Below are 16,285 nucleotides of genomic sequence, written 5' to 3' on the forward strand. Positions count from 1 at the left end.
AAAAAAAAAATTAGCTCTTGAACATTCAGAGGCTGTTTGAACCTCAGAGTCTATGGTCACTCAGTCTCATTCTCTACTTTGACGATTTTTTAAATATATAACTAGGATTCAGCTGGTGCTGGGATTTCCAAAACCCCATGACTCTAAAGAATGTCCATCTTTCATATGTAAGGATGAATGAAAAGACACTTTGTAAAATAGAGTGGATTCTCTAGCTGTTGTGACAATATAATTATTCTGCTGCATGCTGAAAGAGCCACAGTACTTATTTGTGGCAGGGCTGAAGAATCCATGAATCCCTGCTTTCTTTTGGCCCACTAACAAGTGAGTACTCTGGATTTCTAAACGTGTAGCAGACTGATCATATTGTAACAGCGGTCTTGTTTCTCCCATAGAAAACAGCTAGGACATTGGTAAAATGGCTGGGGATACATGAGTTCTCAGACTCAGACCCTCCACTGCCTTGTTAGGTGTATTAGGGTCACACAAAATCTTGGCTAACAATGGGATTCCTAACACAAAGTAGAGGAGTTTCCCAATATTCTCCTTTTTTTTTCTGATGAATTCCCATTCTAAATATTTAGCTTCTTTATAGTTCTATTTTCACATCCGCTTTGTCTCTTGTTTCAAATACAATAGACAATAGACGGTAGGTGCAGGAGTAGGCCATTCGGCCCTTCTAGCCAGCACCGCCATTCACTGTGATCATGGCTGATCATACACAATCAGTACCCCGTTCCTGCCCTCTCCCCATATCCCTTGACCCCGCTATCTATAAACACGTTGCATCAGAAGTCACTGTTTCCAAGTTGTACTTGTGAGTTCCCGTCTCTTTACCTTGGTGGAAAGCTGACATCAGGTTGGCTGGGGTTCCAGAAACTATCTGCAACTCAGCTAAAAGTACGGGAGCGACCAGGAAACTGCTGAATACTGGCAAGCTGAGCTGATCTCAGAGGTAAAAGTCAGTAATTGTATTCCCGTTCATAAACTTCTTCATTGCTGATGTTTGTGAAACAGCTATGTTTTGTAGATGCAAAGGACGACAATGACTCTAAGCATAAGTTAGATCTTCTTGATCAACTCTCTTTTCCATTTTTTGTCTTACTAACAGTTAATCTAATTAATCCATGTAAATAGAGAGTGTGTGGACAGGCACACTAGCAGATTATACTGATATGCATTCTGCCCATCATACCAATGCTGTCATATATCATTTTATATATCAACTTACCCATACATAAGGCTAACTTTTTATTTTTCATTTTATCTATTCAGATACAACACAGAATAGGCCATTCTGGCCCAGCCAGATGTGCCATCCCCCAATTTAATCCTAGCTTAATCCTGGGACAATGTACAATGACCAATTAACCTACTAGCTGGTAGGACTTTGGGCTGTGGGAGGAAACCAGAGCACCCGGTGGAAACGCACGTGGTCATGGGGAGAGCGTACAAACTCCTTATAGGCTCTGGCAGGAATTGAACCCAGGTCACCTGTACCGTGAAGTGTTGTGCTTATAATAGTGGAAAATTATTTCTAAATGTGGGAAACCTTCAGAATAAGCCGACTCCCTCTCAGACCTTGTCCACTCTGGCACGACAGACTTATGCTACCATTGAACGAAAATTAAGAAACTAAATTTCCTCCAGAGATCATGAATGTGAATACATGAATACTGAGATGATGAAAGGGTAAAACGAGGGAAAACACACCATCCCTCATAAGATGGGGAATGATTGAGCTATTTCAAGATTCTGGGTGTCAATCTCTCTGAAGATCTAATGTGGACCCAACATATGGATGCAGCTACAAAGAAGGCACTACAGTGGCTGTATTTCATTAGTAATTTGGAAAATTTGGTGTGTCACCTAAAATGCTTGCAAATTTCTACAGATATACTGTGGAGAACATTCCAACTGTCTGCATCACTGTCTGGTATGAGGGGCGACTACAAGATCAAATTAAGCTGCAGGCAGTTGTAAAGTTAGTCAGCTCCATCACTGGGACTGGCCTCTGTAGAATCCAGGACATCTTCAAAGAGTGATCCCTCAAAAAGGTAGCATCCATCAATAAGGACCCCCATCACCCTTCTTCACACATGCCCTCTTCACACTCTTACCTTTGGGAAGGAGGTACAGAAGCCTGAAGGCACACACTCAACAATTCAGGAACAGCTTCTTCTGCCATCTGATTTCTGAATGGACTTTGAACCCATGAACACTACCTCACTACATTTCATTTCTATTTTTGCACTACTTAGGAGGGTGAAGGGGAAGAGTCAGGTACTAGAGAGTACCCCTGTGGCTGTATCTCTTGACAAAAGTATTCCTGTTTGAGTACTGTTGGGGGGGGGGGGGTGGAGACAGCCTACCTGGGGGAGGCAACCGTGGCCGGGCCTCTGGCACAGAGTTCGGCCCTGTGGCTCAGAAGGGTAGGGAAAGGAAGAGGAAGGCAGTAGTGATAGGGGACTCTATAGTTAGGGGGCAGACAGGCAATTCTGTGGACGCAGGAAAGAAACTCGGATGGTAGTTTGCCTCCCAGGTGCCAGGGTCCGGGATGTTTCAGATTGCGTCCAAGATATCTTGCAGTGGGAGGGAGAACAACCAGAGGTCGTGGTACATATTGGTACCAACGACATGGGTAGGAAAAGGGAAGAGGTCCTGAGAACAGACTACAGGGAGTTAGGAAGGAAGTTGAGAAGCAGGACCCCAAAGGTATTAATCTTGGGATTACTGTCTGTCCCACTCGACAGTGAGAATAGGAATAGAATGAGGTTAACGATAAATGTGTGGCTGAGCAATTGGAGCAAGGGCTAGGGATTCAGATTTCTGGATCATTTCAAACTCTCTTTTGGCAGGTGTGACCTGTACAAAAAGGACAGGTTGCACTTGAATCCCGAGAGACCAATATCCTGACGGGTTGTGTTAGTAAGTTTGCTGATGACACAAAGGTTGGAGGTGTGGATAGTGTGGAGGGCTGTCAGAGGTTACAGCATAGGATGCAAAACTGGGCTGAGAAGTGGCAGATGGAGTTCAACCCAGATAAGTGTGAAATGGTTCATTTTGGTAGGTCAAATATGATGGCAGAATATAGTGTTATGGGTAAGACTCTTGGCAGTGTGGAGGATCAGAGGGATATTGGGGTCCGAGTCCATAGGACGCTCAAAGCAGTTGTGCAGGTTGACTCTGTGGTTAAGAAAGTGTATGGTGTATTGGCCTACATCAATCATGGAATTGAATTTAGGAGCTGAGAGGTAATGTTGCAGCTATATAGGACCCTGGTCAGACCCTACTTGGAGTACTGTGCTCAGTTCTGGTCGCCTCACTATAGGAAGTATGTGGAAGCCATAGAAAGAGTGCAGAGGAGATTTACAAGGATGTTGCCTGGATTGGGGAGCATGCCTTATGAGAATAGGTTGAGTGAACTCGGCCTTTTCTCCTTGGAGCGATGGAGGATGAGAGGTGACCTGATAGAGATGTATAAGATGATGAGAGGAATTGATTGCGTGGATAGTCAGAGGCTTTTTCCCAGGGCTGAGATGGTTGCCACAAGAGGACACAGATTTAAGGTGCTGGGGAGTAGGTACAGAGGAGATGTCGGGGTGAGGTTTTTAGTCAGAGAGTGGTGAGTGTGTGGAATGGGCTGCCGGCAACAGTGGTGGAGGCGAATACGATAGGGTCTTTTAAGAAACTTTTGGATGGATACATGGAGCTTAGTAAAATAGAGGGTTATAGGTAACCCTAGTAATTTCTAAGGTAGGGACATTTTCGGCACAACTCTGTGAGCCGAAGGGCCTGTATTGTGCTGTAGGTTATCTATGTTTCTTACTTAACTATATATATCTGCAAGAAAAAAGTTTGTGAACCCTTTGCAATTCCCTGGTTTTTCCGCTCTAGTTACTCTTTAAAATGTGGTCTGATCTTCATCTGAGTCACAATACACAATCCACCTAAACTAATAACACACATAAACAATTGTACTTTTCATGTCTTTATTCAAACAAATTGCTTAATCATTCACGGTGCAGGCTGGAAATGGTATGTGAATCCTGGTATTTAATAACTGGTAGAACCTCCTTTAGAAGCAATAACCTCCACCAGCAGTTCCTTTAGCTGCTGATCAGACTTGCACAACAGTGAGGAGGAGTTTTAGACCATTCCTCCATACAAAATTATTTCAATTCATTAATATTTTTGGGATACCTTGCATGAACAGCCCTCTTCAGGTCATACTATATCATACAATTGGGTTAAGGTCTGGACTCTGACTTGGCCATTTCAAAACACAGATTTTCTTCTTTTTAAAGCATTTTGTTGTTGATGTACTCTTGTCTTTCAGATCATTGTCTCGTTGCATCACCCAACTTCTAATAAGCTTCAGGTGATGGACTGCTACCTTGATATTCTCCTGTACAATGTCTTGATACAATTTTTAATTCATTGTTCCCTCAACAATTGCAAGCTGACCAAGCCTTGAGGCAGCAAAGCAGCCCCAAACTATGACCCTCCTTCCACAATGCTTCAGAGTTGGGATGAGGCTTTTGTATTGGTGTGCAGTGCCCTTTTTCCTTCAAACATAACGGTATGCATTTCTGCCAAAAAAGTCTCATCTGTCCATAGAACATTGTCCCAGAAGCATTGTGGAACATCCAGGTGGTCTTTTGCAACCTTGACACGTGCAGCAATGTCTTTGTTTGGAGAGCAACAGTTTCCTCTGTGGTGTCCTTCCATGAACACCATTCTTGTTCAGTGTTTTTCTTATAGTGGACACATGAACAGAGACTTTAGCTAGTTCAGGAGATTTCTGCATGTCTTTTGCTGTTACCCTTGGGTTCTTTTTCACCTCCTCCAGCATTGCATGTTGTGCCCTTGGTGTGATCATTCCAGGACACCCACTCCTAGGGAGAGCAGCAACAGTACTGAATTTCCTCCAGTTGCAAACAGTTTCTTTTACTGTGGATGGATGAACACTCAGGACTTTAGAAATGCTTTTGTAGCTTTTTCCAGCTTCATGCATCTCTACAATTCTTCTTCTTAAGGTCCTCTGTTTTGATTGAGGCCTGGTGAACATAAACAGATCCTTCTTGAGAAGAGCAAGCTCTGTCAGTAACCTGAATCTGGGTGTCTTTTTCATAGGGTAGGGCACCTCTAGAACCCACACCTCCAATCTCATCTCACTGATTGGAACACCTGACTCCAAATAGCTTTTGTAGAAGGTATTACTCCAGAGGTTCTCCTACTTTTTTGAACCTAGGCTGTGATTGTTTAAAAATGTACTCAGTATTGACGAGGAGAAGTAGAATTGCTTGTTTGTTATTAGTTTAGGGAGATTGTGTTTGTCTGTTATTGTGACTTAGATGAAGATCAGACCACATTTGATGAGTAATTACTGCAGAAAACCAGGAAATTGAAATTTTACAAACTTTCTCTTGGAACTCTGTCTGTGTGTGTATATATACTGTAATTCACGGTTTTTTCTATTATCATGTATTGCATTATACTGCTGCTGCAAAGTTAACAAATTTCACGATATATGCTGGTGATATTAAACCTGATCCTGGTTCTGGTGTTGGGCCGTTTCCTTTGTAGATCTGCAAATCAACACGCGTTTCCTGTAGTCATTGATTGACCCCAGCTATAAGGGAAGCAAAGCTGACTGTAACAAAGCAATGTACTGAGTGATTAATAGATTACTAACTACTGCAGACTTTCATTCAATAACATTAGCACAGAAAATGCCAGCAGCACTCAGAAAGTTATTCAGTTTTGGTGAAGAGAGAAAAGGATATGTTAATGTTCACGGCACAGTACTCTTAATTAGAATTCAGCGATGAAAGTACATCTTAGAGGAATCAGGTGCTTTTACCCAGCCTCAGGTTGGTTTTGAAAGCCAAGCTCTCAAATATCTCTGAATGAGAATCAGTCATTAGGCAGGTGTCATGTGATTAGGAATCATAAAGTTCGCATTAAAGAGAACCTGAGCAAGATTTCCAAACAGTGGATATTTGATGTCATTGTGTTTGGATTTTGTGTTCTGTCACTGAGCAACCTGTTTGATATTTCTGTGTGAAGAGGGGCTTTGGGGTTTGATATTCTCATTGCCATCTGTACTATTTGTTTTTTGCGCGGGGGTGTGGGTTCTTGTTGCCGTTTGAGCGATTTGTATTTTTTCACGTGGGGGGTGGGGCATAATGTTTTTCTCTGAGCGGCTTCCATGTTATTTTTTGTTTCGCGGCTGTCTGAAGAAGACGAATCTCAGAGCTGTATACTGCATACATACTTCAGTAATAAATGTACCCTGAACCTTGCTCCGTAGATCTATTTGACCTAATGTAAACTCCAAATGTCCCACCATCGTGCAAAACTGAACATCTTAGAGGACAGGAGTAAGTAATTTAACTCCTTGTGACAGTTCTGCTAATCAATCAGGTTATGATTGATTTGTAACCATATAACAATTACTGCACGGAAACAGGCCATCTCGGCCCTTCTAGTCCGTGCTGAACGCTTACTCTCACCTAGTCCCACTGACCCGCACTCAGCCCATAACCCACCATTCCTTTCCTGTCCGTATACCTATCACATAACCATATAACAAATGTACTTTAAGTGCATTTAACTGCTTTCATTCTGAATCCTCTATACTTTTACCTGTCAACAAATTACCTTTCTTGTGAGTTCCATTCATTGACTATCTTTCTGGACATAGAACTGATAAACTTTACATCTTGGCTGCGGGTAACAAAAGCCAATTTGTAATGTAATCTACAATGCCCACCCAATGTGGGACTTGCCGAATATCATTTAAGATATGATAAAGGTTCACCTTTATTGGATTGCTTTAATGAAATCATTTGATGGCATTGCGGAGCTGCAGTTTTGTCTCAATCAGTGAAGTCAGCCAAAAGATACACAGAATTCAATGGAAACAAAAGGAAAAAACATGTTAAGAAATAATTTCCTTTCTACAGAGGATGAAAGAGCTTTGCCAGGAAATGCTGCATGGGAGCCATTTTGTATCCGCCTGGTTGCTGAGTCACTGTTTAATACCAGTTTTTCACTTAAAACATTCAGAAGAAGTCCAATACCCTGTGATAGTATAGGAATAGCATTTAATGAATGTAAAGAGAATCTATAATTTACTAAGTTCTTCAATTAACCATCGGCAAGAAACCAATGCTGTCTGCGAGCTTGCTCCCAATAGATTATTTGGATTTTGCTGTGAAGGACTGGGATTTTTAACCAAGATACTTGGCTGTTACTTATCAAATTCTCAGAGGCAGTTAATAAACGAGCTGTTCAGGATTTGTTAACAGAGAATGGGTTCTGTGGCTACATAGATCGTGAAGCTAATGAGCACTCCCTGAGATGTAATGAGATGCAAAGGATCGTGATATTCTCAAGTAGAGTGGGAGGGAAATTTGATGTAAAAGCAGCAAATCTACCCACATCAGCTGAATAACCAAACATTCTATACATTCCTGTGGTAGGAAATCTCTTAAAGTATTAGCATATTATAAAAAAAGATACTTTTGAACTGCCTGGCGTGACCTAACAAATATGGTAATTGGTTAATGATTTTGTTACAACAATAGAGCAATTCTGGTGCAAACTTCTAATGGTATAGTATTTAAACAAAGAAAATCTTTCTCACGGTTAAACACAACCATAGTGTTATGATTGATCTGTTTGTTTGATTTCAGAACTTTAAGCAAATGGTGCCACTATTTGGTGTTTTCAGGCTGGCCTCTATTTTGTTAATAGGTAAGTGTTCTTAAATGTTGCATTATTGTGGCCTGTCCTCACAGCATGAGTGTCCCTGGGCCTCACCTACCCAGCATCACCAGTTTCCAGTGAGGTGCAGCTATCAGCTGCCGTACAGTTAGAGAAAATCAGTCAGCAATCCTTGTTAGTGTCGTGTGTGGGAGGGGCTTAGTTAACGTAGAGGGAGGAGACCTACGTGCCTAAGTAACATGCATTACACAGTGTATTCGGAGAGACTCTGAGCGACTCACCCGCAAATCCTTTCCTCCTTCTCCAAGGCAAAAGAGCGCTCTTTGTCTAGATAGTGCAGCGTCAGCAACCCGAGAATTTGTCTCCGCCCAGGCCAAGGCTGCTGCCCGGTTGATTAGCAGTTTAAGCAGTCACTCCTACCTACCGCACTGGTGCACCGTCGCTGAAGCATCTACCACCTAAGTAATGGAGCAACTTGCAAAGCCTTCCATGATAGGACCTTCCACTCCTGTGGTAGGCTGCTGCTCGTTAACATCCAAACTGCAGCGATCCACTCGGGGGGGGGGGGGGTGACTGTGTCATCAAAGTCCACAGCCTGTAGGGCTCCTAATGGGTGAGAGTGGTGGACGTTAGGTCGCGTGCTGTGCCTCGGGACTGCTAACCTGAAACTTGACAGTGTGCAGTGTGCACTTCTACGCATTGTTGCAATGTTTCCAAACACACGGCATGCTCACAGACTGAGGTTGTCACACATGTGCGGTGACGTCAAACAGCATGTCTGGCACATCATGCGTAGAATGCATATGCTAGTTCAAGGTCAATTTATCATATATGTCACCATATACCACCCTGAGATTCATTTTCTTAAGGACGTTCACAGTAGGTACAAAAAAACACAATAGGATCAATGAGAAGCTACAATCAAACCGAGATGGACAAACCATAGGTTTTGTACGTAAAACAGCAGTGGCATTTTAAGTTGAAGGGAAACCATAACAATTCCCTCATTCGCCTCCAAACACAGAACATAAAACATGGTGAAAAAACTTCACATAGTTATGCTGTAGTGTACTGTAACTGGGAGCAATTTACATAATTCACAATTAAGTTGGGGTTTCACTTTAAGAGGTTGGTCTGGCGTGATGACATCATTACGTAAAGATTTTTAGCGTGATTTTGTGTTTAGAGTTTGGAGTTCAATAAAATGTGCCATGGGTTTCATTGAGCATTTGTTTTATTTGCAAAAATCTACACTGGTGACCCCTGATTCTCCAGGATGATTTCAGAGTTTATTGAACGTGTCTGCCAACGCAGTCGCTTTGAAAAAGCCACCACTCGGTTTGTACAAGCTGAGGCCCGATTCACACTGCGAGAGATCACCATTGACAACACCAAGTATTTCTACTTTGTAGCATCACTTAGCAACTCCACGGCTGTGAGAGTGGTGTGTCTGCTTGAACACCTGCCTAAACACAATAATTATCAATCACTGAAAACTCACCTTTTACAACTTCCGGGCTATTGGAGTCTGAGCGCGCCAAACAGTTGCTCTGCTTACCTGGTCTGGACAATGCTAGGCCTTCAGAGCTAATGGACCACAAGCTGTCTCTCCTGGGAAATCTCCACCCTTGTTTTATTTTTAAAGAACACTTCCTGCAGCAAATGCCTAATCAAGTTCACATAGCCCTCACTAATGTGCCTGTGATGGACTATAAGAAGCTTGCTAAAATGGCTGATAGTCTACAGTCAGCCATTGGCAGTGGGACATCATTCCTCCTCCTTGTTTCTCCACCTCAATAAACCCGGTCGGCAAAGCCCCCAACATAAGGACATCTGCAGCTGCGATACAGATGATGCTGAGCCTGTGCTTTTACCAGGCTCGCTTTGGTATGAATGTGAGGAAGTGCCGACGCCTTGCAGCTGTGACAGTGCCAGCGCACCAGGACATCAGAGGTCTGTGAACACCGTGGGCTCCAGCTGCCAGGATCCTCTACTGTTCATTATGGATACTCTTTCAGGGGCGTAGTTTTAAGGTCTTTGGAAGTAGGTACAAGGGGGATGTCAGGGATAAATTTTTTACACAGAGTGGTGGGTGTGTGGAACGCACTGCCAGCAACAGTAGTAGAGGCAGATACAGTAGGGTTTTTTTAAGAGACTTTTGGATAGGTACATGGAGCTTAGAAAAGTAGAGGGCTATGTGGTAGAGTAATTCTAGGCAGTTTCTAGAGTAGGTTACATGGTTGGCACAACATTGTGGGCCAAGGGCCTGTAATGTGCTGTAGATTTCTTTGTTCGATGAATGCTTAAGACATGCATACTCAATTGACTGTGCAGCCAGCATTGCTTATTGATGAGGAGGCAAAGAGTGACGAAACATTGCTGGAAGCTGTTAACGGCAGCAGGATCCAGACTTACAGGACACAACGAGTGCGATCTGCCTCTCAGACGGCGTTACACATGGGACTTAATCCTGGCTGAAGTGGCTAGACCTTGCTTGGTGCCGATTTCCTGTGCGCACAAGGACTGTTGGTTGATCTTATGAACTGCCGGCTCGTGGATGTCGAGGACTTTGGTTCATTACCCTGCTGCCCCAGTAACTTCCCCACAATGACTCTGTCAAGTGCATTCACCTCTGCATGCGAGTTTTCTTGACTGCCTGGTGAATTTCCAGACCTCACCAAGCCCACATTATCCGCTATCGTCACCAGGCCTGGGGTCAAGCACCACATTCCCACAACTGGCAGCGTGGGTCGACTTGACCCAGAGAAGCTGGCAAAGGTAAAGGCTGAGTTTACCAACGTGGAAAGATTCAGAATTGTACGCTGGTTGAGTAACCCCTGGGCTTCATCCTTCCGTAATGTCCCTAAGCCTGATGGTGGTTGCCGCCCATGTGGCGGTTATCGACATCATAATGAGGCCACCACCCCCCGATCGTTACCTGGACACTCACCTCGAGGACTTTTTGGCATGCTTAACCGGAAAGCTAATTCTTTCCGAAGTCGATCTAGTTAGGGGCTACCGTCAGTTTCCTGTGTGCTCAGACATTCCCAAGACAGCTGTGATAACCCTGTTTGGCCTTTGTAGAGTTTCTGCACATGTCACTTGGACTGAAAAAATGCAGCACGGACTTTCCAATGTCTCTGCACTAAAAGACTGAGATATTCTTTTCATTTACCCCTCATGACATACTTGTTACCACTGCGTCTAAATCCGAACACTTACCTCATCTCTGTACATTTTTTGAGTGTTTAAGCCAGCAGAAATTGATCACTACCCCTGTTAAATGCCAGTTTAGGTTGTCAACCATTGACTTTCTTGGCCAGTGCATCTTTGCAGAAGGTGCGAAACCCCTCCCATCAAAAGTAGAGGCTATTATGGATTTCCACCCCACCCCACCCCAAACGACTGAAGAAAAACTACAGGAGTCTTCAGGCATGGTGAATTTCTATCATCGCTTCATTCTGCAAGCTGCTGAGCTTATGCTACCCCTGTATAGTGCACTTAAAGGCAATGCCCCTAATCACGTGCTTGACTGGTCAGCAGACATGACCAGGGCATTTGATGATACCAAACAAGTTCTTTCCAACGTGACCCTACTGGCACACCCACTCCCCATAGCCATTACTACTGGTGCTTCAGACTGGGCAGTGGGTGCTGTGTACGAGCAGTTGGTTGGAGATGACTGGCAGCCGCTCGCCTTCTTCATTTGGCAGCTCTGTCCTCCCGAAAGGAAGTACATCATTTCACCGTGAGCTTCTCCGTCTCTATCTGGCTGTCCACCATTTCCGTTTTCTTCTAGAGGGTCACCATTTCACAGCGTTCATTGACCACAAATGTGTGGCCAAAGTATCAGACCCTTGTCTGCACGGCAGCAATGCCACCTGGCCTACATATCAGCTACACAACAGATTAAGGGGAAAAATAATGCAGTGGCTGATAGCTTTTCATGGCCAGCCATTGAGGGGTTGACTATGCTGGAATGGCAGCTGACCAGATTATTGACCCAGAGGCTTAGCGAACAGCAGTCATGGGCCTGCGGTTGGCAGACATTTAAGTTGGGGAAGCTGAGGTTTCCTTTCTATACGATTTCTCAACCAGTCGTCCTCACCCCATCATGCCTGCAGACTGGAGGTGGACTGTTCTCGACTCCATACACGGCCTCTCGTATCTGGGCCAGGAGGCCTCACAGAAACTGGTTGCACTAAAGTTTGTGTGGCATGGCCTCAGAAAGGGTGTGCGGGATTGGACTGCAGCCTGTGTGGGGTGCCAGCAGGCAAGGTTCAGGTGCCACTGGCTCCTTTTCAGATCCCTGAGCTACGTTTTATCCATGTCAAAGTGGACCTTGTTTGTGGGCGCAGAGGAGCTCCCTCCAACTGCATCCCCGGCAGGTGTCCTGTTGTCTAATGTTACCTGTTCTATAATGCTACTCTCTCCTCTAATGTGGCTTCCCCAATCCCACCCTCACTCTGCACCAGCGCCTGGAGCTCTCCATGCTAAAGCTGCCCAAGTACCCCAGTCAACTGGCTGACCAGATGTATTTCTGCTGCTGTGGAAGAGTATTGTGCAGTGGAATTTGTCTGCTGGGTGGTCTTGCAAAAAAACTGACGTATCTCTCACTCACCCCTGCTTTAATGAACCACTTGAATGAGGATTGTATTTCCCTCCACCCTGTATATGTGTATTCTATTTAAAATATCCAATTCTTCGCACAGCACAGTTGGTTTATTTTAATAGTTCTCCCATGAATGAAGTCAGCTGAAGTGTATGCACTCCAGAAAGAAGGTTCTTCCTACAAAATAGTCTTCATTCACTGCACTGAAGAACAAGGGTATATTGTATACACAGATTTTAGGGCCCTGGTTCTAAAATATTTAGTACCAATCACTGTTGTTATCGGCCTACATATTGTTTTGCTATTCAGTATTATAAAGTATATTTATAAAATGGTTTTATTTATTTCAGTGGGCACTGATGTAGGATTTGCCCTATACAGAAGATTCTTTGTTGGAGGGACTAGCCTCCGTGTAAGTATTACGGTTGTTAATTAAAACCTCTTAATACTGATATATTCTTGTATACTACATGTAATGGTTTATTCCAAGGATTAAACAAAATGCTTGTGTAACAGTACTGTGCCTCAGCTACTCCCCATGCTGGCAAGTTACACATTCCGACCACTATGTGGATAAAGAACTTTCTCCAGAATTCCCTGTTTAGTAATGCAGTATAATTATCATAAGTTAATTATTACATTTTTACAGCTGAATTTGGCGCTGGTTTAAATGTCACAATCTCAGTTTACGGGTTGTTACGCCCCCGGGAGGTGTGGTGTACAAAAATGAACACCATCTTTCAGATAAAGCATCAATGCAAAGCCCCTTCTGTCCTATCAGAGACAAGTTAGGAATGGCGTCCACCTGTTGATAATCAGAAGGGTTTTCCACATCTTTACTCAGCCATTGTCATTAAGACATGTGAGCTGTCTATTGATCATTTCACCCTCGTGCACGCTTGCTGAGCATATATTGCCCATTGACAAAGCTTCTGTCATTCATCAGATTTTCCAGTGCAGGGAAAATTCCTGAAGTAGTATGTAGGGGTATTCTTCCACCTGCTTCTTATCTCATATCCAATATTTTCCTTTCTGATTTTCTTTCCATTAAAAACTGGAAGCAAACATCTCATTTTTGGAGGAATGGCTTTTTTCTTCTTGATACTGTAATGCTGCTCCTGTCCTTGCTAATAAATGAAAATAAAGCATTTACAGCAGAGAAATGAGCCGTTTATTTCTGCACATCCATGCCAGTGTATCCATGATCACCCCTCGTCCCCTCAACATTTAACAATAAAGGTCTTCCAGTCCTTTCTTCTTCATCTGTTCCTCCAGCTAGCCCTTAAATGCATCTTCATTATAGACAGTACTGTGCAAAAGTCTTGGGCACATGTACAAAAATTCTGTAAGGCGAAGGCGCTTCGAAAAATAATGAAATCAGAACTTTCTAAACATCAAAAAAATTACAATAAAGAGCAGTAAAATACTAAATCAAATGAATATTTGGTGTGACCACCATTTGCCTTTAAAACTGCATCAATTCTCTCAGGTACATTGTCGTGCAGTTTTAGAAGAAAATCAGCTGGTAGGTTGTTCCAAGCATCTTGGAGGACTTACTACAATTCTTCTGCCGACTTTGGCTGTCTCACTTACTTCTGTTTCTCCAAGTAATCCCAGACAGCCTCAATGATGTTGAGATCGGGGTTCTGTGGAGACCATACCATCTGAAACCATATTTTAAAAATTAGGGTGTCTAAAACTTTTGCACAGTACTGTACCTCAGCTACTCCCAGTACTAGCAAGTTCTGCATTCTCACCAGTCTGTGGATGAAGAACTTTCTCCAGAGTTCCCTGTAATGTTTAAGGTCCCTGGTTTTGATTTCATTCCCAAGAGAAATTACCTTCTAGATATCTTCTCAGTCCTTTCTGATATTCACCAGAACATCACGTGTGCTGCTGTTTTTGTGTTGTAGAGATACAGCCAGCGTATTCTAACGTGTGTGCTCAATGGATGCAGTAGCAATGTTGGGACTCCCAACAGTGGTAGCTGTTACTGGGTGTAAGAATAATGTCAAGGGAGATTTAGCCAGAGTGGTGGATGGTTGGGTAAGCATGTGGATGGGGAGATTTTGCAGTGATCGATGTTTGAATGGTGAAGGGATAACATAAGGGGAGATTTCGCTTAGTAATTGATGGTTGAATGGTGTAGAGGTAACGGGGGGGAGATCTCATAGCAATTGATGGTTGAATGGATTCAGGAACAATCAGTGGGGAATCAAGGGTTTTGGACTTGTTAGACCAGGGGGATCTACTTAAGAATGTTTTTCTTCTCCAGAGCAACATGCAAACATTGGATCCACATGTGTAACCATTAGGACCAGCTGCTAACCTCTAATACTGTTACATGAAAAATATTCCCAGCTGTATGCTAAATGAGATCTTGTGGTGTAGTCTCTCTAACTGCTTGAAGTTCTGAGCATCGGCTTGCTGAATTGTGTTGTGATCCAGTTCCTCTGCCGATTGCCACCTGGGTAACAGAAACTTTATAAACTAACTTCTCCAAGTCTACTCCCAGAAGCAACCTTCATCTGATTGTTTTGAATTAGGTTGGTATTTATGGTGAAGAAACTCCTTGGGGTCATTGCGTCACTTGGATGACTTTTGTTTAGTTTGCAGTTTTTATTGGGTGATGCTGCCATCTGTTTTAGATTATTAGCCACCCCGCAATGTCACTGTGAACTTGCCAAGCCTTTACAAGCTTACAAGTTTCGTAAGTTGACATTAGTCTTAAATAAACACAAAATACTCTGCAGATGCTGGGGTCAAAGACCCTTTGTCAGGACTGAAGAGGGAGGGGGCAGGGGCTCTATGAAGCAGGTTGGGGGGAGGGTGGGAATGAGAAGGCTGGTAGATGCCAGGTGAAAAACCGGTAATGGGAAAGATCAAGGGGTGGGGGAGGGGAATCATGATGGGGCCAAACTCAGGTTGGAGGAGCAACACCTCATATACCGTCTGGGTAGTCTCCAGCACCTACCAGTCTTCTCCTTCCCACCCTCCCCCCACCTTCTTTATAGGGCCCCTGCCCCCTCCCCCTTCAGTCCTGACAAAGGGTCTCAGCCCGAAACGTTGGCTGTTCGTTTCCACGGATGCTGCCCGACCTGAGTTCCTCCAGCGTGTTGTGCGTGTTACTAGTCTTATATGTTGTATAGCATTCCATGCGGAGCTTATAGACATTGTAATAAGCAGGAAAACCTTGGACAATGTCCACTCATCATTATCAGCTGTGTTGATTGAGTTCACAATCCAGATTATTAAGAACAAATGTGTATTAGTGGAATTATAATTGACTTTATTTGCTTGGAAACATCCCCAGGCGGAATATTTCTGAAGTTTCTTAGTGGCTATAACTGCATTCATTGACCTGCTCTTTCAGCTTTTGGTGAGATAGTTTAATACTTTCTGGCTTTCCTTCCTTGCTGCTATGGCTCCACCCTGCTGAGGCTTCCTTTAACCCCTGCTTTGACAAACTGAACCACAGATGCATGTTGAAGGTAAGAACGAGATTCTCCAAGCAGAAACTGTGTGAAGGGAGTGAGTGTAATTACACTGTGTGGCGCTTTACTAGAGCTGTAATTCTAATTAATAACAACCAGGACCTGTAAAAACACTTTTTTATATTTGCCCTTTGGCAACAGCACACAATAACAGGTTTCAACGTATAAAAATACCAGTGTGTCTAGCATGCAAATGAATTACTCAGAATATTTTCACAATGTGATATGGAAATTAGTTCCAAAAATGGAATGGTCTCGCCAGAGGTTATTGTCCCACGGAAACAGATGCCAAATAATTGTTTAAACTGAGAAGCAAGTAGATGAGGATCTAATTCATTAAGAGACTGGAATATTTATAACAGCGATGGGAGTAATTCAGAATTCTGGATGGGATTCCTGTTTCTAGCACTCCCCACAATGCATCAAGGTTGAGAAGTATGTAATT

The 16,285-nt window shown here is 43.4% G+C and overlaps 1 protein-coding gene across 6 annotated transcripts in view; it reads left to right on the forward strand.

Moving 5' to 3' along the window:
• The window catches only part of rhbdl2 (rhomboid, veinlet-like 2 (Drosophila)), a 61,758-nt gene that overhangs the window by 39,620 nt on the left and 5,853 nt on the right, over positions 1–16,285 (forward strand). For 5 of the 6 annotated variants that reach the window (XM_073034523.1, XM_073034519.1, XM_073034522.1 and 2 more), the window contains exons 7-8: positions 7,704–7,764; positions 12,697–12,758. In XM_073034523.1, coding sequence (XP_072890624.1) covers positions 7,704–7,764; positions 12,697–12,758 — 123 coding nt within the window. Of the gene's footprint in view, positions 1–7,703; positions 7,765–12,696; positions 12,759–14,621; positions 15,101–16,285 lie in introns of those variants that run through there. The other variant, XM_073034524.1, reaches the window with a different exon arrangement.

Source organism: Hemitrygon akajei, chromosome 32 (assembly GCF_048418815.1).
Source record: "Hemitrygon akajei chromosome 32, sHemAka1.3, whole genome shotgun sequence".
In the NCBI taxonomy this organism is placed as follows: domain Eukaryota; kingdom Metazoa; phylum Chordata; class Chondrichthyes; order Myliobatiformes; family Dasyatidae; genus Hemitrygon; species Hemitrygon akajei.